This window comes from Vidua chalybeata, chromosome 18, assembly GCF_026979565.1.
Source record: "Vidua chalybeata isolate OUT-0048 chromosome 18, bVidCha1 merged haplotype, whole genome shotgun sequence".
NCBI classification, from domain to species: Eukaryota; Metazoa; Chordata; class Aves; order Passeriformes; family Viduidae; genus Vidua; species Vidua chalybeata.
The window spans coordinates 7,601,263-7,622,679 of NC_071547.1; the positions used below are offsets into that span (position 1 = coordinate 7,601,263).

The following is a 21,417-nucleotide window of genomic DNA, read 5'->3' on the forward strand; positions in this document are numbered from 1 at the left end:
ATAGCTGTGGGATCTCTTCAAATCTAACTGCTAACTTAGAGATAGATGAAAGTGCATTTGGAAGAAAAAAAAAAGTGGTGTTTATACTATTCAGTGTATCTTTAATGAAATGCAATCAAACACCACTGTTTGATTAAAAATAGCCTGTCAAATAACCAGGCAGAAAATTAATATTGTGAATGATTAGTTGTCAGCTGAAATGTGAAATATTTCTGCTGTTAGGCCATGGGAATGAATTTGAGTAGTGTGTTCCTGCTTCCAACCATTTTTCTCCCTCAATGCTCATTATAAGGATTAGCCTGAGACTTAAGAAAAAACATATCCTTGACTATTTTTGGATGTCCCCTAAGGTTCCCACGAATTACAGCAGGAAAGCTGCTGACTGTACACAAGTTACTTTGCAAGGAGAGATGATAATGGTTACACAATAAACAGTGACCCACAACTCCCACTTTTCTTTTTTTCTTTATTGTGTGTCACTAAAGAAAGGTGCCTTTTTGTTGTGTTCTAGTTGTCTGCCTTTGCCATGTGCCAAGTTCCTCAGTAATGTCACCGGCCTTTATTTGCTTCTGCCACTGCTAATCTGTGTCCTGCTGTCTTGCTCGAGTTACCCCGGTGATACCTTCTGGCACTCCGTCAGAGGATGCTGTGTTTGGAACAGCAGGTGTTGTGCCCCTGGCTATGACTAAAGGAAAATTTCAGTGACTGTCACGAAGGCACTGAGCAACTTTCCCATCAGAGTGGGCAAGAGACTTTAAAGGCCCAAATTCCAAACCGTGAACTGTCATCCACCCCCATAATTCTACATGGAAATCCCTTTCATTAGTGGGAGAGAAAACTCCTGTATGTTTTTGGGTAGTGGTGCTTGATAATTTTTCCTCTCCTTCCTTTCAGTCTAGTAGAAATGCAAGGTGTTAGCAGATGGTTTCTGTTCCTGGTTGGAAGCATGTGCCCAGAGGAGGCTTTCAGCATTCTGAGGTGCTGTCACAGAGCAGATCCTGGCACCACTGGCCTCCCATGGCTGCTCAGCGCTGCGTGATCAGCCATGGTGGCTCAGGCACAGGGCTAGCATCAATGTGCCTGTGGTGCCTGCTTCACTCCTGCACTCTGCTCTGAGCAGTGAAGCCCTACAGCTGGGGTCCTGACTTTGAAAAATGAAGTCTGTTTCTCTTTGGAGTTGTTTTCTCCCAGACATGCCCTTCAAGGAACCCATGTGTTGGCATAGGTTGGCATTTTTAGTTACTGTCCTACCACAAGGTGATGGAGATCACCAAGGCCATGCTAATGACTGGTATTAATCGGTTCTGACTTTATTTGCAGGGCTAAAGTCCAACCACATTTTTTTAATTGAGGGGGGAGAAACAAACATTGAATCGACCCAGAGGATCTCATCAGTCACCACTGCCATTCAGACTGGGAGGGCTGCAGGTCCCAGGAGGGCGTGGGGAGCGAACCCACCCGAGTGCCATCGCCCGGAGCACGATGCCTTACAGCGAGACACTCTGCTGCTTAACTCCCTGACATTCCCACCAGAAACAGCCACCACCTCCCCCTCCCTCCCTCCCACTCCTGCAAGAAGAAAAGCAAGAAAAGAGAATCCAAGCTTCCATGTAGCTGGCTGCATTCTTAGGTGACTCTTACATGTGGATGGTGCCAAGTTGGAGAAGCGCACATCATGCGGCAGCTTCACAGCGAGAGAGGAACTGCAGGATGTTTGAAATGATACCGTAGGTGTAGCCATGAGGAGAACAGCACTTTTCTGGTTTGGGGTTCATTGTTTTGGTTTTTGTTTTGGGGGATTTCTTTTGAACTGTGACTCTTAAAATTTTCAAAGGCTTTCTGAAAAATGTTTAGGTTTTCTTTATTATTCCCACAGAAGGTGCAGGAATGTTGAGTGGGTTTATTGGATTTCAATGAAGGGAGAAAATGCAGAACAAAAACTTACCAAATGCTAGTTAAATGAACTGGAGAATGGATGACAAAATTGATGCAAGCTGTATAATCTGCTTTTAGAGTAAGCTATATCAATCACAGTGCTATATTATCATTATAATCTGGTGTACAATACTTCTGCCTTTTGAATTCTGTAATGTCTCTGTTTTTATTTCTACATATTGAAAAGCAGTTTATGGAAGGTTTCAGCATCCCTGGTTCAGAAATACGTGCTGGGAAATGGAGTTGGCTGGCTTTTTATTTCCATGTTCTCAAAGATTGCAATAAGGAGCTTTTATATGTTAAATGTATCATTGTTGCATTGCTGATGAACTACTTTTGCCATAGCTGTTAAGACATTGAAGGAAATAGGAGCTTTTTTGTAGGATGTCTCATTTTGAACATGCTATAAATTTGAGATGGGTCTGTCACTTACGTTTGGTAAATTTTTCAGTGTTGGATCCGTGTTTGCCTTGGGCTATAGATCCTGATGAAAAATGCCACAAAGGGAGCTGGTTTGGCATTTTAAAATCATTGTCATGGTTTCTGTGTTCCTTTGCTTTTGTTTTGAGATTGCATATTTCATGTGGCGTGAAAATCACACGTGTGCAGCAGCTTTCCTCCAGGATGCCAAGGCCTGCCTTCTGTAGGGGAGTGTTTACCTCAAGAGAACGTACTCTGCAAATGTGGTATCTGGAAATGCCGGGAACTAAATTATTTCAGATCACTGATTTTCTCCAGGCATTGGTCAAGGGAGGGCAGCAGATGAGAATAGGAAGCAAATGTCTCAGTATCAGCATGAGAGGACTTTTGCTGATTTTACTTGGTTGCCACTGTTCTTTGATTGCCACATTTAGTTTTAAACAAGCTCCTAATAACGGTGTGACTGGAAAGCACATTTTGAGTCTAGCAAACATCATTTGCGGTTTTCAGTGCCTGCCGTTCTTTTGTAACTAAATAGGGGAAGTATCCAACAATCTCACCTCCCCAAAATATTACTGTAATAGTAACCATTACATTTTTTGTAAAAAAAAAAAAATCTAAAAACTTTAAAAAAAGGCAAGTACCAAGAGCTTTGTATCTTCTTGAGTATATTAAAAATTTGACATGAATACATATATATAAATAAATAAAAGTCTATATATCTATATATATATATATTGTTGTGCAGAGAATAGGTTAACAAAACCATGTAAACTAGTTTGCAGGAGAGGGAAGCATTTGTTGATTCAGGGAAAAAGACTGATGCCAGAAGCTGTCAGTGATTTGGATGATACGTGTGCTGTTTCGCACCCTCCCTTTTTGACCCTCATCTTCCACATACGTTGCAGTGTCACTTCTGGATCCTGGGGAAGGTGAAGTTGCTTGGAGCAAATCAACATAGCAAAGATTTGTTTTTTCACCTGCATGAGAGTCCTATTGGGCCAAAGATGCTCAGCGGATCAAGGGAAGCAAAGAGAGGCACCTGTGACTATCTGTGTCGGGGCAGTGTCTCTCTGTGTAGACATAAAGTGTGGCAATGAAACCAGATACATCGTCTGACTGTATATTATATCAATGGTGCTCTTTTCATACTTGTTCTGCCAATACGCGGAGACCCTTTTAACCGAGCTACACAGAAGAGTTTTATATCACTTTTGGTTATGTACTTGGTGTATTCTTTTTGTATATGAAAGGATTTTTTTAAAAACGTTCAGTAATTAGCAATGGAACCTGCTTTGTAGCTGACTAGAACAGTGTAAGAGAAGGGCCATGCTGTCAGTCTGTCCCTGATCTACTTCAAACCATATATTTACCAAAGGAGTCTGAGAAAAAGTTCACTTAAAATAAAGACCTGACTGTTGAAAGGAGTCTCTGCTAAGACTTTGTGGTTTAGTTATTGTGCAGATATTTCAAAGCCAGCAAGAAGTTAACAGAGAAAACCACAGGAAGGAGCAAGTGAAGTGACTGGGGCCAATTATGGTCATGACTTCCAATCCTAGATATCCCATGGCTCTTATTGGGACACTGCAGGGACACTCAGAAACTGGGTTGGAGTCTCCATTCATCTGTGTCATTAATGGGCTAAAAACACTAATGATAGTCAGACCCCATCTCACTTCTCCCAAAAGTATTTTTTGGTATTTACACTGCACCCTGAACTGTCCCTATCAGGTTAGATGGCACTAGCTGCCCAGGTCATCATAGCAAACTGTTCTTTGTTTTCCTGGGGATGTTACAGCAGCCAGCAGAGTTGTGAGCTGACAACATGGTTTATTGCTGCAGAAAATCAGAGGATGGTATGTCAAGAAGTTGGATATGAAGTTGATGGGCCAAGGCTTCCCCTGGGAATCACACATCAAACCCCTACCCTTCCCAAGCCTTACATTGACAACTAATTCCCAAGTATGTAGCAATAACCCATCCTCAGCAGTATTGTGGGTTTTTTTCTTCTCAACTGTTGTTTGGATGGTGAGGAAGGAAAAGAGATTGGGGGATGACTTGTATGTGAGACTTATCACCTTGTATTACCAGCCCACCTGCTGAGGTCCAAAGCAGGGTACCTTGAACCAGGTCTGGTGATTTAATGTCCTTTTTGTCTGTGGCTGGGGGCTCGCTGGTGGGATGTGTGCCCACCCCTGACCTCACCTCTCCCCTTGCTGGCACAAGTGTGACTGGCTGTTTGAGCTGTTCTGGAATGTGGGTATATGAACCCGTAATTGTTGTATTTTGGCAGCAGGGACTGTATGTAAAGAAGGGAAAGTGGCAGTGTGTGTTGACTAATGCTGCAGTAGGGTCTAGAGTCTCCTGCTAAAAGGCAGGCAGTGCTTTTTGAGGCTCAGGTATGTGACCTCCTCTTTTACTGTTGACTCCAGTGTGAAAACGGGGGAATTTGCCTGCAAGGGGCTGGGATAGAAGAGATTTCTGCCTGCAGAAATTGTAGTGGGAGGGATGGTTGTGGAAGGAAGCGATGATGTTGCAAGACTCCTGCTAAAGAGGAGGAGGAAATTTGATGGCCCAGTCAGGGCTGAGATAACACAGGGGAGAGGGAGACTTCTGACAGCATGTGATTACTGTAGAACCTTCTTCCCAGGAAGGTGGCTCACATATCTCCCAAGTGTTTTCACTGAGCTGTGCAAGTTGAAAAAACACTGTGCATCAACTCCCCTAGAGAAGCATCAAGTAAGTGTGCAAGCAGTTGTGCTTTACGGCTTCCCAGGTCAGTCAGTGTGTCTGCAGAATCCAAGGAGGAGAGCAAAAAGGCAAGGCTGTAGGACATTTTGGTTCTGTTGTGGATTTAAGTAGCAGTATAGCCATACATACAACTCAAGGTGTGTTGTCAGCTTGAAATGCTCCCTAGGGAACAGCTTTGGCAGCCATAGCTCCCAGTCTTCAGTGTCTTCTGTTCTGGTAGAACTGCTGCCTATCGCAGATCTGTTCTGACACACTCAGACCTTCTGGTTCCAAATGTGCTTCTATCAGGGAAGCAGATCTGGTCTCTCTTGCCAAGATGCCCCTGGGGACTAGGAACTGACTTGCTGTCAGGGGCACATGAAGAAAGCCAGGGGTGACATGTCTTTTACAGCAGTTTCCTAAGTTGTGCCAGCTCTGAGGAGCAGTTTCAGTAATGCTTTACAGCAGCAAAGCTTTCCGCTAGGCAAAGCAGTTTTCACTCCTAGAGCAGTTCCATGAGACTGAAGGTGGTGAGTTACCTTCTGTTACCTGCCTTAAGGTTGAGCATAGGCTCAGCTACCTGTGAGAGAGGTGCACGTGTCAAACCCTCGAGTAAGCAAAGCTTCAGAAGCCAAATGGGCACATAAGAGTGGTTATAGCCTCATCTGCTGAGCCACTGCTGGCTCAGTGAAACCTCCAATGTGCCAATACCTTCAGCCAGCAGGTTTGTGCTGTTGGGGGGAGTTTTTGAAGGTGTTTATGTAGGCGTAGTTTTTTGCAAAATTTCTTTATGATGCCACTAAAATCTAGTGTTTCCTTATCTTTGACAGAGAAAAACTCTGATTTATGGATACAACTAACCTAGTGCATTTAAGGGGAAGATATTATTTGTTTTCTGTTTAAAGTTTGACATCAGGGTAGGATGATCTGAAGTCCAAGGTGAGGAGGAAGATAGTGCAGATACTACAAGGCCTGCCAATCTGGTTCTTACTGTTCAGAAAAAAACAACTAGACTAAGAAGCTTACTGGTAATTAGTAGCTAATGTGTTTGTAACTATCATGTGCCTTAAAATTTTCATGGTAGGAGAATTTAAAAAAAATCAACAATGTGTTTTCTGTAATAACTGCTCAACATTCTCTCTGTAGATTAGACTGGTGGGAGTTTGCATTGTATTTACACTGTACTATAAACTGAAACACTTAGAATGGTTTGATTTTACAAGTATGGAGAGGAAAAAAAAGGTGGATTATGCTTTTCATAGAACAAATATTACCGTGACAGAATGTATTATTATTATGATAGGATCTTTCCATAATGCAGACAAGTAGAATGCTTGTTAGAAACCAGGTATGTAGGATAACAGTTTGGTGTGTTTTCAATAAACCATGCCTGGAAAGAATACATGTGCCATTGGTTATCTTTTTGTTACATCAGGTATCTCAAATATTCTTTGGCTTTTGCAGCAGCAGTTTTCTGTGGCAGGGGATTATTCAACCCTAGCTCAGGTCAATGCTCTGTGTTAGCAAAAGGTCAGTGGTAATGAGAGGCAATTGAAATATCCTATAAATGAGTAAAGCTGAACATTTTTGACTTGTTGCCATATGCTGGAGTTGTAGCACATGTAGATCATGGGGTTTTTTTTTTGTTTTTTAATATACAAGCATATTTCTGTGAGAAAGACATCTGCATCAATGTTCAAGGGCCAGCATGTCTGTGAGCACAGAACTTGCTGATAGCTTTTCCATTTGGAAAGTTACTAACCTTTCTCAATTAAACCATAAAATCTATGTAACTTTACAAGATTGCACATTTCTGAAATGTGTGTAAGAAAACCAAATTGTAGCAATGTATGAGGTTTGGTTGACATGAGAAATTGTTACTTTGAGGACGTGCCAAATAACGTACATTTGGTACTGTGGAATGGAAGAAAATCCGGATAATGAAGAGTCACCCATGTATTTAAGGTAACAGCCAGTTACCAACAGATACTCATTCTCTTGAGGACTGCCTCATCTGTGTTCGTGAGATCAGTGACCAGCACATCTAAACACACGTATTCACCGACATGCCTTCATGAAGCCTGACAAAACCTGATAAATCTCCACAGAATGTTCTGTAAGGCCTTAGAGAATGGAGGTCAGGTTTTCTGAGTGAAAGGTTAATGAATCATTGCCAGTAACAGAGTTTGCCATATGAGAATTCCTGATTGTACCATTCACAGCACTGTAAGGTTTCATTTGCATGCAAATGTTTGCAAACAGAGCTTGGAAGGTCATCTCCAGCTTACCTTCCCTCCTTATTTCAGATGTTTTAAATGCATCCCCAGGTGTTTTGTAAAATCATCTCTGGATCTGTTCTTGCAGCTGGAGGATACAGGTTCACAAGTGCTGTGAAAAGATGTGGGCTCCTAGACTTAGCATCCTGCAGCTTGGTGTCGTCATTCTTCCACTGCAGTGAGGAATCTTATTTTCCCTTTGTGGATGCACTAATACGGCAATGAATAGCAGATGCTGTAGGTAAGGTACTGAGCTAAAACAAATAGGTTGTTTTTATAACTGACATTTTATAGCTGTCAGAATTACTTCATTTCCACCTTATCACAGGTTGGGCAAACAGAAGTGGTGAGTCCTGCAGGTGAAAGGTTAATCTGGTAACAGTGGGCAAGAAATATCACAGCCCTCATCTGTTTCAGGTTTCAGCAGTGTCTTGGGGTAATAGTCTGTCTTCGAGGGTCTCTTCCTCACTGTCTTTCTTTGAAGGTCTCTGAAGCACAGCAGTGGCAGGATCTTGTTCTGGAACAAGCTGAAGGGGGATCTTTTGGAACAGGAAGGTGCTTTATAATGTCATTAACTGAGCTGTAGAGACAGAGGCAAAGACTGAAACTCTGGTGCTCTGTTCAACGTGTGTGTGCACAGCAATCATAGCTGTTACTTGTAAGGTACCTTATAACTGATTCCTGATTGACTGCTCAGCCAAGTAAGGACGCATCACTGCCCTGCTGGTGTCACCTTCGGTGGCAGAGTTGGGATCTCAGTGGTTTCTCTCTTCTTGTTGCACTTGTAGGGGTTTTTGTATGTTCCCTTCACTGCATTTAGTGTGTGACTCTTTGCTCAGAATTCTCCAGTGAGCTGCTTTCCACTTCCTCATGCCAGTGGGAGGAGGCAGTGGCTCCTGTACCGTGCTCTGTACTCAGACAAGTAAATTCTGATTGAAGGATTGCTTCCATGGGTGCTGTTATGCAAAAGTCAGTAGTGCTAGGTTTAATTACTTCTTAAATCCTCCTTCTTTCTTGTACACCAAATTGGTTCAATATTTTGAAAGACACTGTCATGTCCCTTTGAGGTAACAAAGAGGCTCTGGCAGAAACCAGACTTCACTCTCATGTACTGCCTGAATCACTAAGACAACCTAGACAGTAACTGTCATCTGGACAATAGGTGTAAATTACCATTATTTGGTGAGATCATCCATTGCTGACATGAGCTGTGAGAATTTGCAGAGATCTATGTATGTTGTTTTAGGGGAGTTCTTCCCCTTGGAAGCTTTCTATCAGTGGCCCATTCTCATGGGCACTCCTTAAACACATGCTCCACATGCAAAATTTCATACATAGTTTGTGCAAGCATAGTTGTGTCTTCTAACTGTAATAGGCTGATGTTGCAGTAACACTCAGTAGGTTTTTAAAATGTGTTCAAATTAGAAGATCCACTCTCTGCCTTCTCCCAGAATTCAAAGTGTGACTTTATTTTGAAAAGTGCCTCTTTTCCCTGGGAGCTTTCACATTTATGTGTCAGTGACTCCAGATCATATTTGCTCAACTGACCAAAAGCCTTTTTTCTAATTGTCAGTCATGCAAACTGAGTCAGGCTTTTTTCTTTTCATCCCATGCCACCAATAATTAAGAGCATTTCAAAAATGTAGTGGAGTGGAAAAATTTTTCTTACATATGGAATTCTGAAAATATTCTGATAGTACATACATTGTGTTTATTTTTACAATTTTCCATGTAGGAGATGCTTTCCAATGAATTAAAATACCTTCTTATACTAAAAGGTGGCTGTTGTATTTGCCACATGTATTACAAATACATTATTTACTACTGCATTTTTTGAAATATCCACTCTACAGGTTCCCACCTTTCCTAATCAAGAGTCCCTTGAACAGTAATTTTGGCCATTATTGTGATCCTCTCTTGTAAAGTGCAGAAGAGTCTACCTGTTTACTCTTACTCATCCTTTTGAGACTGGTTTGCTCGTCAGCCTGTGTGTTGTGCCCTGCTGTGACAGGAGTGTCTGTTGGGTGCAAAGGTGTTTAGGGCTAAACACAAGCGAGGATTCTTAGGAGTCAAGGCTCCTAAGAACAAATTTTTGTCCTAAGACAAATTTTCTGGTCCACTGTATGTATCCAGATTTTCCAGTTTTCTCTAGAAACTTGTATATGCCAGTAAATGTGCTTGAAGATTATTTTGCATTGCAAATTTTGCAAAAATTGCTTCCAGCCACCTGAAGGACTTTGGTCCAATGACTTGGACTTGAGCTGAATACCAAGAGGACATGTTGCTCAGCAATGTTACAGAACAAATCACTGACTTACAGTACAAGATGGAGGTGTTAGAACTCAGTGTTGCCTCTACACAGAACAGCACAACAGAGTCACCTGAGGCTGCTTCTGCATAATCTAACCCAGTACAGGAAATCTTGAGTCTTTCACGATATGACAGAGTTACCTTGTCAGGAAAACTCTGATAGTGTTGCCTTCTCCTATCCCTGTGAAATGCACACTGTACAAACTGGCTGGGTTACCATGGTTTGCTTGGTCCATTTCTAAACTGACTCTGTCACCTTAGCCCATTCTAGTTTCCTTTTGGTGATCCTCTGCTCCTTACTAGTGTCCTGGAGGTGGATTTTCTGCAGCACACAGGCCAGGGGAGGGACCACTGCGGTAAGGTGGGCTATACAAGGAAGAAACTCAAAACAGGCTTGAAATAATTCATACTGAGAAAGACAAGAATGGTTGTCCTTGATTTTCACTCTGATTTTCAATTGTTGGTTCTTTCTGTGGCTGTTTCACGTCTGGAAGCCTCACATGCAGTACAGAATTCATTGGAAAAAATGAAAGTCATGCCCCTGCTCTGTTGTTTCTTGCTTTTTATTTAGAAATGTGACCATTGCTGCCTTATATAATCACAGCAGGACATGCTAGGAAATGCCACTGCATTGTTCAGGTGAGTTAAAGACCTATTTGGCTTTGAATCTTCTCAATGACAACCGACACTACTCACATGGTGTAACAGCACTGAGGTTAACCAGGGCGTGCGGGGCCCACCTGCTAAAACCCATTCTCTCTGGACTTTATTTCTATACAGCATCTTAAACACACCCAACATTTCAGAGTAAGCAGCTTGCCCTGCCTCTAAAAGCACATACTATTTATGTACAGTATAATGAGGGGAAAACCAGCATTTTATCAAGGTCAAATACTATGTAGTTTTGTATTTTGGAAAGAGTCTGCTCCTTTTGTTACCTGTTACTGTATTTATTTTAATCTGTTTACTACTACAGTTTTCCCTGTCTCTGTGTGGGCAGATTATTAATTTTATTTGTTTGTGTTTTCAAAATTCTGTTTTGTTATTCTCATCACTGCATGGGTCTGCCTTCTTTCAGTGTGTGCTCTTTTCTCTCACATAGAGATGATTAACTTTTGCAGTAAATGTTCAAAGAAGTATCTGATCTCACAATAGGAGCCTTCACTGCATCAAGAAGCATGCTAGTAATTTAGCAAAAATAGGGCACATGAAATGGTCTTTTCTTGCAACATGGATGTTTTTTTCCACTCTTGCTAATGATTAATGAGTTTAGCTTGGGGACACAAGTCTTCAGAAGTTGCAGTATATTTCTCCACCCAAACTGTGGTTGTTCAAGTTGAGTTCAAAATGACAGACTGTTGTTTGATGATGTGTTGGTCAAGGCAAGGCAATGTGCATCACCTTGGGTTTGCCGAGTTAATGTGGAACAATGGCACAGACCAAACTTACTCCATATTTCAGTTTCTACCTTCCTAAAAAGATCACTAGTGCTTGTTTAATTACAATCTTCAAAATAAAAAAAATAATAATAATAAAAAAAAAAAAAACCTGTAAAGCATGGACAAGTTAACCTGTGCAGTTGCATTTACATCATTTGAAAAAAAAAGTGGATTATTAATGACTCTCTTTATCCCAAAAACACAGCCTTCTCCATAGCATCTTCCACTTGCATATATTCCAGATGAGATGGGTAGTTAGTGCATTGGAAATGGGGGCTCTTGCGGACATAGTTAAGGAAATCTGGAGCTCCTGGGAAAATGATATTGTCAGCCAGAAGAACTGAGCCCTTCCTCAGCAAGTTGCATTCCTAGAAAGAAGAGAAATGGCTTCATAGTGGCTGTTAAGCAGACATTGGCTTGAATGTAATGTACTTTTATGTTAACCAGGTATACTTGAGTGCCTGCATCCAAAAATGCATTGTGGTACAGGTCTGGAAGGTCAGAGAGACATGGGAGAAGCTGAGTAACTCTCGGATCCTTTGTGGTCATTTGCTTTTTCTGTTTATTAGCACAACATTAGAGATGATGATTCTGAAATAGCAAATCAAGTGGAAGTGTGTGCTTTGCACCTCAGCTTGTTTCCAGCTATGTCTACGTGATCAGTAAGGTGGCTTTGTTTTGGCTGTCATGCCTCCTGTTTAAAAACTTGTTTAATATGGCACTAAATTGTTGTAGTAGCTCTTTAGGTTACCTGAGAGTAGCATGTACTGCTTTGGCCAGTCTCAGTCAGACTCCAGAACTGCTAAAAGAATGAAAGATTTTCTGTGCTTGTTTTCCTTTCATCTTGAACAACTTCCTGCTTTTTTGTTTGGGATATGGGCATGAAGTGAGGTTTTTGCACAATGAAGATCCCTCTGACAAATTCCCACAAGACGTAACTAACTTGTAACAGTCACTTCAAGTGCAACATTTATGTTCAGTAAACCTAGAAACCTAATTTTTACTGGTATTTTTTGTCTAGAAGAAGCTGCTTATCTGGGCTTAGCAGCTGTTTTAAAACAAATTCTGTAGCTAAATCAGCTTGTTGTTATCCTGTTGTTACAGGCGGTAGCTGTAGCCAAAACATGGGGTGTTTTTTGTCACTCCCAGTCTATGACAGTAGTTCTGTTGATGAGTGTCCTGCAGAAGCCGTTGAGCTTATTGCTCTTACCTCTGGGGACTGAACACCAGTCAGCACAGTAGAAGTGATTTTAGAGACATGTCAAATACCCTCCAGTCTGTTTCTATTGCACAGCTTACAGAAGCTTAAAAGAGACAACATATTGGATTTTCCACTGGTCATCAGGATTTCAGATGGTCTTCATGTCTGGCTTTTTTTGTTTGGACCACTGCCAATATATACATATTTCATCTGAATATATTCATAATTCCTATTCACTATTCATACTGCAATACCTGCTGAGAATACATTTTAGAAAGTTTGTGACATCTGAGAAAATCGGAGGATCTTCTCTTTGTCTTTCTCCTGTTAATTTCACAGGAGCTTTTTTGCAACTTTGTATCACAGTTGCATCAGACTGACCACTACCCTGGAACTAAACCCCGTCTGTTTGTTTTGGCTGTGTTGTGAGGCTAAGTTCCGATAAGGATGCACTGTGGAAAGAGCTCAGTCATCCTTACACAGGCAGTTTAAAAGAAAGCATTCTCTGAGTACAAAATAACTGTACGGAGGGAACATTTTCTTCAGCTACTGCTGTGTAAGTTCAGTACTAGCTGTTCATAACCCCAAACAAATTTCCTTTTCAAACAGCTTTCTGGAGGACAGGGCTTAAAACTAAAAAACAAGGAAGGCTGGGTCAGAAAATAGTGTTGTAGTCCTCAGGCAGGGGTCAGGAATTATTTGGCAGGTTCTCAATCTAAGAGGCAGGCTCAAAAAAGTGGATTTATTTGTGAAGAAAATAATTTAAAAATGGCACTTCCATAGAAACAGGCAGTTGTAGAAAATTCTACAGCTAGGAGAGTATCTGTATGTGCTGTGTTGACAGGTACAGATGTTGTCCATCTCAGTTATTTAACACGTGAAAATACCTTCCTATCCAGAAGTCCTTTGCCACTGCCTACTGCTGTTACAGCCAACTTATTTTGTAATACCCACAGAAAGGCAGCTTGGGAAGAAATAAGCATAATTTTTACACATTTGGGGCTGGACATAGAGTTGGACAGCATTTCCCTAGAAAGTACTTGACTGGGGCAGTCTGCACTCTTCTTAACATTGCTTTGCAGCCAATTAATTAGGCAGAGTGTAAGAACTTCAAGACAAGTCATACTTCATGCTATCATAGCCATACTACCAAAATGGTATTTCATCAAGAGGCTCTGCTGACACCACAGACCCAGGCAAAAAAAAGGGTACTGAGGAAATTAGAGAGGTGGGGCTGTGATATGCAGGTCCCAAGTCTCACCCGCTCCCAGGATCAGGATGGGCTTTGGGTCAAGTGTTCTGGTTGGTGACCATGCACACACTCCTGGAATGTAAGACTCAGGCCACGCACTCCTCCAGGGAGGATTTCTACTGCACACCTGTATGTTCAGGAAACAGAATGGTTCAGCAGTACTCACTGCGTCCTGAGCTACGTAGTGTTGGCAGGTGTCCTTAACAAAAGTTTAGGGTCCTGTCCTTCAAATCCTCTTTCCTTGTAAGGCTGCTATTTTGGCTGCCAGTCTTCATTTTACATCAGATGAGGTCCCTCATAAAGAATAGAGGCCTCACAGACATGAAGATATTTGCTGCTTTACTTCTAAGACTGGAATTGTGCATACTGACCTGAAGCAGGATGGTGTCTGGTGTGTATCTGTCTTTCCAGTGGTCCAGGAAGACAAAATCCAGAGTATCCACTTCATATTTTTTTTTTAGCTGAGGGATAATTTCCTCTGAAGGGCCTTCTAGGAGTTTTACCTGAAATACAAATCCATGTGATGAATTGCAAACCATTAAGAAAAATCACATGATCCCAGCTCATTTTAAATTGTAGCCAGACATCAGGGATCATGTTTATAGCTCAATATTGTGTCAGTTGAATTATTTGATAGAGTTAGGTCAAATGTACCTTTCTATTTTTGACAAACCAACTCAGTTAAGTTTCAGAATATGAATTTGGGTGTTTTGGATTTTGTTGGTTTTTAAATTAACAACAGAAAAAGTGACCTGTTGTTTTCGTTGTATAATGTGTATCTTTACAGGAAACATGAAATCTCCTGTTGAAAACAGTGATTTTAATTACTTTTTTTTAGTTACATCTCAGTTGAGTCTTGTAGTCCAAGGGAAGGAAAAAATGCAGAGAACAGGTTAGGTTAGAAAAAAGATGGAGGCTACAGTATGTAAAATTTATATGGCCAGTAGAGGGAAGAGACAGGACAGAGGCTGTTAACATCTTCCTCACAGGTTTATTGGAGTAACTACTGTTAAACTGAAAGCAGTTGCTGCACGTGGATTTTTGTCAGGCAAGCACCATATGCCATGAAAGGAGGAAGAAAGTGGTAAGGAAATGCCTGTTTTATGACTCATAGCTGATCAGGAGATTAAGTCAAATGGACAAATGCAGTTTTACATGTCACTGGTACTTCAGGTTCTCTTCAAGAAGTTAAGAAACACATTAGAAGGTCCCTTGGTGGGACTTATTTCCTTCAGTGTTTCCAGCTCCATTGAAGTGAGATGTCTGCTGAATAGACAGGCACTACTCAGGCATGAATCCCCCAACCTGGGAGGGGGGTTATAGACTGGAATCACCTGCATCTCAACCAGCTATAGAGAGTCAAGACACCTCTGACTACATAAAACTTAGGTATGGTTACTGTGACTAGCTAGATTTGGGTAAATCCTTCTCATTTGACATCCACTCCACATAATACAACTGATTCCTGTGAGCTTTTGTAACAAATTGGACTATGGCTCAGTTTTTTGTAGTTACTCTTGATACCAATTTGAACCTTTTAGTTTATATTGAGAAACCCAGTATTCTTCTGGCTTTTGGAAGGCAACATAGTGAAGTCCTGCTGTGAGAGGTCAGGCACTGTAAGCATGGAGCTGGTTAAATTTATAAGGCCCATGGGTACAAGAAAAAAAAAAAAAAAAAAAAACCAAAAAATCTAACCAGTTTTGCTGTAGTGGTTACAGACAAATGGTATTTACCTTATCTTGTACTCCAGCAAACTCAATCATCTGTTTAGCTATAGCAGCAAATTTTGGGTTGAACTCCACAGTGAGCAGACGAGCTCCTGCCTTCAGTAGCCGAGAAATTCTCACTGCTGAGTAGCCACAGTACGTTCCCAGCTCCAGGGCAACTGATGGATTGGCCTCTTCCACTGTCTTGTCTAGAATTTTACCTGATTAAAATGGGAAAAGATTACCTTTTGACAAAATCATACTGGTTCATATACAGAAGAGCAAGTTAGTGACAAGAAACTTTAAAAGAAATCCATGTACTCAGTTGCTCAGGACATTCAAAAATTAAGAGTTGATGTCAAATTATATATTGTATCCTTTGCAAACTGGCCTGTGATCAAGTTAATCATGGACATTTTAAGTCCTAAAGTGCAAACTTTCAACTAAAAGAAATCTTAGTTTCACAATATACACATTTCTGAGTAAGGAATTCCCTGAATTATATAACTTATGTAATTCCCTGAAACAACTAATTTATAATGTTAGAAGGGGGAAATGCAGTAATTTTTCCCAAGAATTTACTGCAGAAACTGGCCATATTTGTGAAATACATGACTCCTGGATTTTGAGTGCTCATGTTTGTTGCTAATGTTATGTGCTGTAGTCCGATATAAAATTTCTTATTCCAAATACTCATCTTTAAAGGAAAAAAGAAAAGTCTGCTTACAAAGCTGCAAAATATTTGGTTTCACTGCATGAATTTGTGAGATGGAAAACATTAGTCAATTGTTAACAACAGAAAATGTTCAAAAAAGAAGTGACAATGACTATATTCAGTCCTTTTGAAGAAAAGGATTTATTTATGAGATTTATTTGTGAGAAATTTCCTCTTATTTGTATGGCTAGAAACTAGAAAACTAAACTCAAAAAGTAGTGGAAGGGATTTTATGCTAGGCCATGGTCATTAAGGGATATTTTTCTGAGTATTGTTTATGAATATGATGATGAGGCATCTTGAGGCTATGTAGTCACTCTTGAAATCTCAGAGACTAAAGCTTTGCTGGTTTTTATCTGAGGAAAGGCCATCAGAGGTAAACTAGAGTGAAATTATTAAGAATTTAATCACAAATATTCGAAGTTTAGATCTTTAAGTATTCCTACTCAGCCATGGCCCACAGTTATGCTCTGCTAAGCACCCCAGCCAGGTATGCCTAGGAGCTACTTTCAAAAACTGTACGCATGTCTGAAGAGCATTTTTATCACAATGCTTACAGTTGTTTTTCATTAGCTGTGTTAATCCCAGACGAAGCAAATTTCACCAGAAATTTCCCAGCAAGAGGTGCTTTTGTTTCTAATTCTTAAGGGAACATATTAACATTTTGCCTCTATAGTTTTTTGAAAAGATTGCTGTTTTCCTGCAGCTATGAAAAAAAGGTTTTGTTCCCATATTTTTCTTCAGGAGACAAGAACAAGATTATCTATTTGCTAAATAGCAACAATGTCTGATACTGTATGACATGAATGATTTCTCCCTTCATCAGAAACTTCTAATTTATGCTTGCATACACAAAATTCATATAGTTAAACATAATTTTGGTGGTTTTTTTCAATTTGCTATCTTGTTGTTAAGGATCTGAAAGTATTTAACATAATGAATTATGCCTTGAAGGCACCCTCTGTAAAAAGTGAGGTATAATGCAACCCTAGATTTTTCCCCTAAGTTGCCACTCTCTGCTTACACGCTTGCAATGTGCACAACACAGAAACCCACATCTGGGGCTGTGACTTTCTGGATGAGTCAGTGGACACCCCTCCTCAAAAACATCTGCATGAGCAGGCATGACTGTTCACAGAACTACTCTGCTGACCACAAGGCTGTGTGGGTTGGGGTTTTTGCAGCAGCAGATGGAAGTTGCCATGTAAATACAATCAGATGTCCTGTACTGTGCTAGTCTTGAAGGATGTTTCAGATGCTGACCCCTGCTGCAATTACCTTTCTCATCACCCACGTTCATGGCCCACTCTTTCTGGGAACAGTATTTATCTATAGTGTCCACCACACTGCAGGGGTCTCCTCGGACTGCATTCTGCAGCACAAAATTTAAAATCCTCTGTTCTTTGCTCTGATTCATGATGAAATTGGTTACTTTCTCCCGGATTATTTCATTCCAGATAAGGGCAGCAGTGCCATTTTTCCTGATGAGCAACACAATGAGCAGCAAAATGAAAAGCAAAATGAAGACAATGAACAAAGGGACTGAAGAGCTCTCCAGCATCTGGAAGAAAAGAGAAAAACAACCCAGGGTTAAGGTTGTACAGGAGAGGGCTGTCCCTTTTGTAAATATTGAGCTAAATAACCCACAACCAACCCTACTGAATAGGAACACACAGAGTTTAATTATGATTGTGTCTGAAGTAGCTGTAAAAGGCTCTCTGTCACTTGGTAATGGATGGTGCTCTGTAGGGCTTCCTTTAGAAGCCAATTTTACAGGCAGTCAACAAGTAGCTTTATTTAATGCTCTATTCCCTTCCCCCACACAGCTGCTCAGTCCCGGCTCCAAGCATGCCACTGCACAAGGAGCTTCCAGCATCAAATCTTTTCTAGCTCCAATAGGAGCTACAACATCCTCAAAAATTTTGCCTAAGTTACCCAAGACCAGTGACAAAAGGATTATCTCATTCTAGGAGATAACAACATTCCCCAAATCTCTTCCTACTTGTTCTTGCTTCTCTTTTTTGTTTCCCCAAATATTGTCCCAGAAAAATCCTAATTTTTATGGATAGTCTGACCTCCATTCTGTATTGGGATTTGGCACATACACATGGGGAAGATCTATCCCACTACTTAAATTTTGAATCATCATGCAGAACACATTTTGACTTCAGAAGATGACTGAGTTTCCATGGAGATATGCTCAAGATACAGTACAGCTGATTTTGTTCAGTCATTCTCTTATCTTAGTTGCAGAGCAAGTATGATTTGTTTGGAGCTGTTAGAAGTCTATTTCTTTTGTTTTTAAGCAGTCACCAATGTTAACAGTTACCCTTAATGCTTTTCTTGCAAAGTCTGACCTGAGACATTTCCTTTCGGAGCCTGCCAGTGTCATTAGTACATGAAAATCTTGCTTCTTGGACCTTCTGAATGTTTTTTGATAGCTAATGTGAGCCTGTTTCATTACTTCAACAGGATCATGAAGGCCTGGATGTCAATTTTTCTTCTTTCCCTCTGTGCAGAAGTTCTATTGACCAGGCCCAATTGTCCTGCACCTTTCAGATGGGAGGACTTCAGCTCTTTTTAGGTTTTCTACATGAAAATTTTTGACATTATCTGTTCACTGAGAACTTCGATTGGGCTGTGGAAAGATCATTAGTTTAACATTAAATATCTCTCTAGCTTCATTTGACTGGTCTTTCCTTGACTTTCATGACTTAGTTGATTGTATGGTTGTTGTTGATGGATTTGGATTACTGACACAGGTGAGAGATAATTATTCTGAACTCCAATGAATGGATGGAGCCCAGAAAACACTTCCTAAAGCCAGCAGGTCTCTAACTTTCCTGCCCCTGGACACGTGAAACTGTGACCCAGCAAACCTGTGACTCACTTGGTGGCAGTCCAGCTACAGTCAGGTCCCTCTAGCCACAGGCTGTTGCTTCAGCACTATGAGATCCTGCCAGCATGTTTGGGGCTGCCCTTCAAAGATCTGTCAGACAGCGAGAAGGGATGGGAGCAGCAGGATGAACTAGGTAGTGTATTTTTGGGGGAACAGCTTTCCTCCTTTATTGCTTAGCATTGATGTGAGACCATTTCATGAGATTTCTCTAAACAGGGAGAAATGGCCTCTGTAGACTAACTCAGCCCTGCTCCCTGTCCTGCAGGAATGCTGAGACTTCTTTTTCAGACTGACTGAATCAAGTACTCAGAGGGATCCACTTTTTACAGTGCCTCAGATCTTTGCATTTGAATCCCACATGAATGCTACCACACATAAGAGGTACCACACGGAAGAGCAGAGCCCACCTGCTTCCCCAGAGGTTGGTCACAGAGTGCATGCTGATTTTTCCATTCCTCGATGAGTTCACTTATTTTTGAAGTATCAAGAAATGTTTTTCAACTATTGGTTTTTTTATTATTAATATTTCTGTATAACACCCCAGCACCTTCATAAACTGGCAGTATGGGTTGTTCTTAGCAGAACTCCTTCAGGAGGCAATTATCCTGAAAACCACTTTCCAGAGGAGGTACCTTCTAAAAAGAGAGGAAAAGGACACTTTTTTTTTTTTTTTTTTTTTTAACACAGTATTTTTCAAAGTTTGTCCCTCTTAATTTCTGTCTTCTTAGGTGTGAAAATAAATTTAGTGACAGCAGCAGACTGTAAAGGCAGTCTGCCAAGATCAAGAGGCATGGTGATGGTCATGCACCCAGAGGAAAAAAGATCTGTACCAAAATAGGTAATTGCTTTCATATTCTTAGCTGGAAAATATTTGATATGAAAATTAAGTGTGTAATTCAACCAATTTAAAGCTACCACTACCTAGGAGACAGTCGTGTTATGACAGCTTTAGAAAATGCAACAGTAATTTTTGCTGTAATGTGGATTCATGAGATCCATTAAGTATGCAATAAAACTTGCATACAGTCAAGTTTCCCATAACCACTTATTAAAAGGCAGCCACTCTTATTATTTAATGCTTATACTGAGGTTCCAAATACACTGCTTAGCACTCCAACCTCTTCTGTGCTTTAGAAACACTATAATAAAGGGAGCCTTCTCTTTGAAAGCTAAAATTTGAAGTGGAAAATAGCAGGCAAATGAAAAATTCAGCAAGGGAATAAATAGAAAACTGGAGGGACAACATTATGGGAAGGAATGAATAACACGTATCAGTACATCTGGTTTTGAGAAGACAGAGTTTAAAAGAAAACATATTAAAATTTCATGCCCAAACCTGTCAAACTACTGATGAATCTTTCTAAAGCACTGAGTTATTTTCTTATGCATCTAATCTTACTCATTTTGGCAGGTTTCATAAGACCAAATCATAACTTGATAATGCAGCTCAGCAGTTTTCCCCGATGTACACCATAATCAAACAATCAGCATTTGAATGGGAGTACCTCTGTTTCAGTTTACAGAGATTTTAAAACACATTTTCAAAGAGAGAAGCAGACACAAAATGTGGGAATCTGCTGCCCCAGCTTAACTGCCTGTGGAGATGAAACACCTAAGTCATTCCAATGGCTTTAAAAGAAACCATGAAAACTGGCTCAGACTTAGGGATCTGCTATTATGCCAACAGATGTTAAGTTAGGGGATTCAGTATCCCCTTACTATCATATGATCTTCAATTTTTCTAAAATCATAAAAATGCTCGTGTGATGGAGCCCAAACCAATACATCCTGTTCTTTATTCTCATGCAGCTGACTCCAGACATTTCACCAATGGTTACAATAAGGATCTTTCAGTAATGGTACTTATCAGTCCTTCTGGTACATTTTCCTAACCTCTGCTAAAAAATAATTGCTCCTAGAATTCCCTGACATGAAAAAATAAGGATTAGAACAATTGGTAACATCAATTTTTAAGGTAAGTCCAAGTAACCAGATTGAACTGAGATCTTTTTCACTGTTTCATAAAAACTGTACAAAGTTTTCATAGCACTGTGAGAGGAAGGTGTATGGAAATGTCATGTAAACTACTGATTGCAACTGCTTCTCTGATTCCAAACCAATATCCCTTTGCTAAAAACTGATGTTTACTGAGAAGAAAAATAAGCATGTGAAAGTAAGCATGTTTAAATGGTCTAAGTTTTAACAAAAGCATATACCCTAGTGAGATTCACACTCAGTGGATTAAAGAAATATCAAATTTGATTATTTAATTATTCTGAAGCCTGCATTTCACTACATTATGAGTAATTAAGAAGATGTCATTTCCTACCGATGCAAAAATAAGAGATGACAAATATTGAAATACTTGTGAGGTGGAAAACTGCTGGATAGAACATTTCTCTAATCAAGGTGAATCCTTCTAAGCCTAATTACAGAGCTTCTCATTACATTTTTAGCTTAGATAAACTGATATTGCTTTGCTTTGTACTAAAAATTAAGTCCTAAATATTATCACAAAAAACCCCACCCTT

At 40.3% G+C, this 21,417-nt stretch overlaps 2 protein-coding genes across 12 annotated transcripts in view; one reads left to right on the forward strand and one right to left on the reverse strand.

The window, feature by feature from the left end:
* Positions 1-6,485, forward strand: part of ARVCF (ARVCF delta catenin family member) — a 164,335-nt gene extending 157,850 nt beyond the window's left edge. For all 5 annotated transcript variants that reach the window (XM_053959464.1, XM_053959465.1, XM_053959463.1 and 2 more), the window contains one exon: positions 1,321-6,485. Coding sequence is in view for 1 of the 5 variants with exons in the window: in XM_053959466.1 (XP_053815441.1) it covers positions 1,321-1,326 (6 nt within the window). In the remaining 4 variants the exon portion in view is untranslated. The remainder of the gene's footprint in view (positions 1-1,320) is intronic.
* Positions 1-21,417, reverse strand: part of COMT (catechol-O-methyltransferase) — a 41,087-nt gene that overhangs the window by 8,038 nt on the left and 11,632 nt on the right. For 6 of the 7 annotated variants that reach the window (XM_053959468.1, XM_053959473.1, XM_053959472.1 and 3 more), the window contains 4 exons: positions 17,266-17,548; positions 15,300-15,493; positions 13,935-14,066; positions 10,219-11,478 (listed from right to left, as the gene is read on the reverse strand). In XM_053959468.1, coding sequence (XP_053815443.1) covers positions 11,299-11,478; positions 13,935-14,066; positions 15,300-15,493; positions 17,266-17,548 — 789 coding nt within the window. In that variant the 3' untranslated portion in view covers positions 10,219-11,298. Of the gene's footprint in view, positions 1-10,218; positions 11,479-13,934; positions 14,067-15,299; positions 15,494-17,265; positions 17,549-21,417 lie in introns of those variants that run through there. The other variant, XM_053959474.1, reaches the window with a different exon arrangement.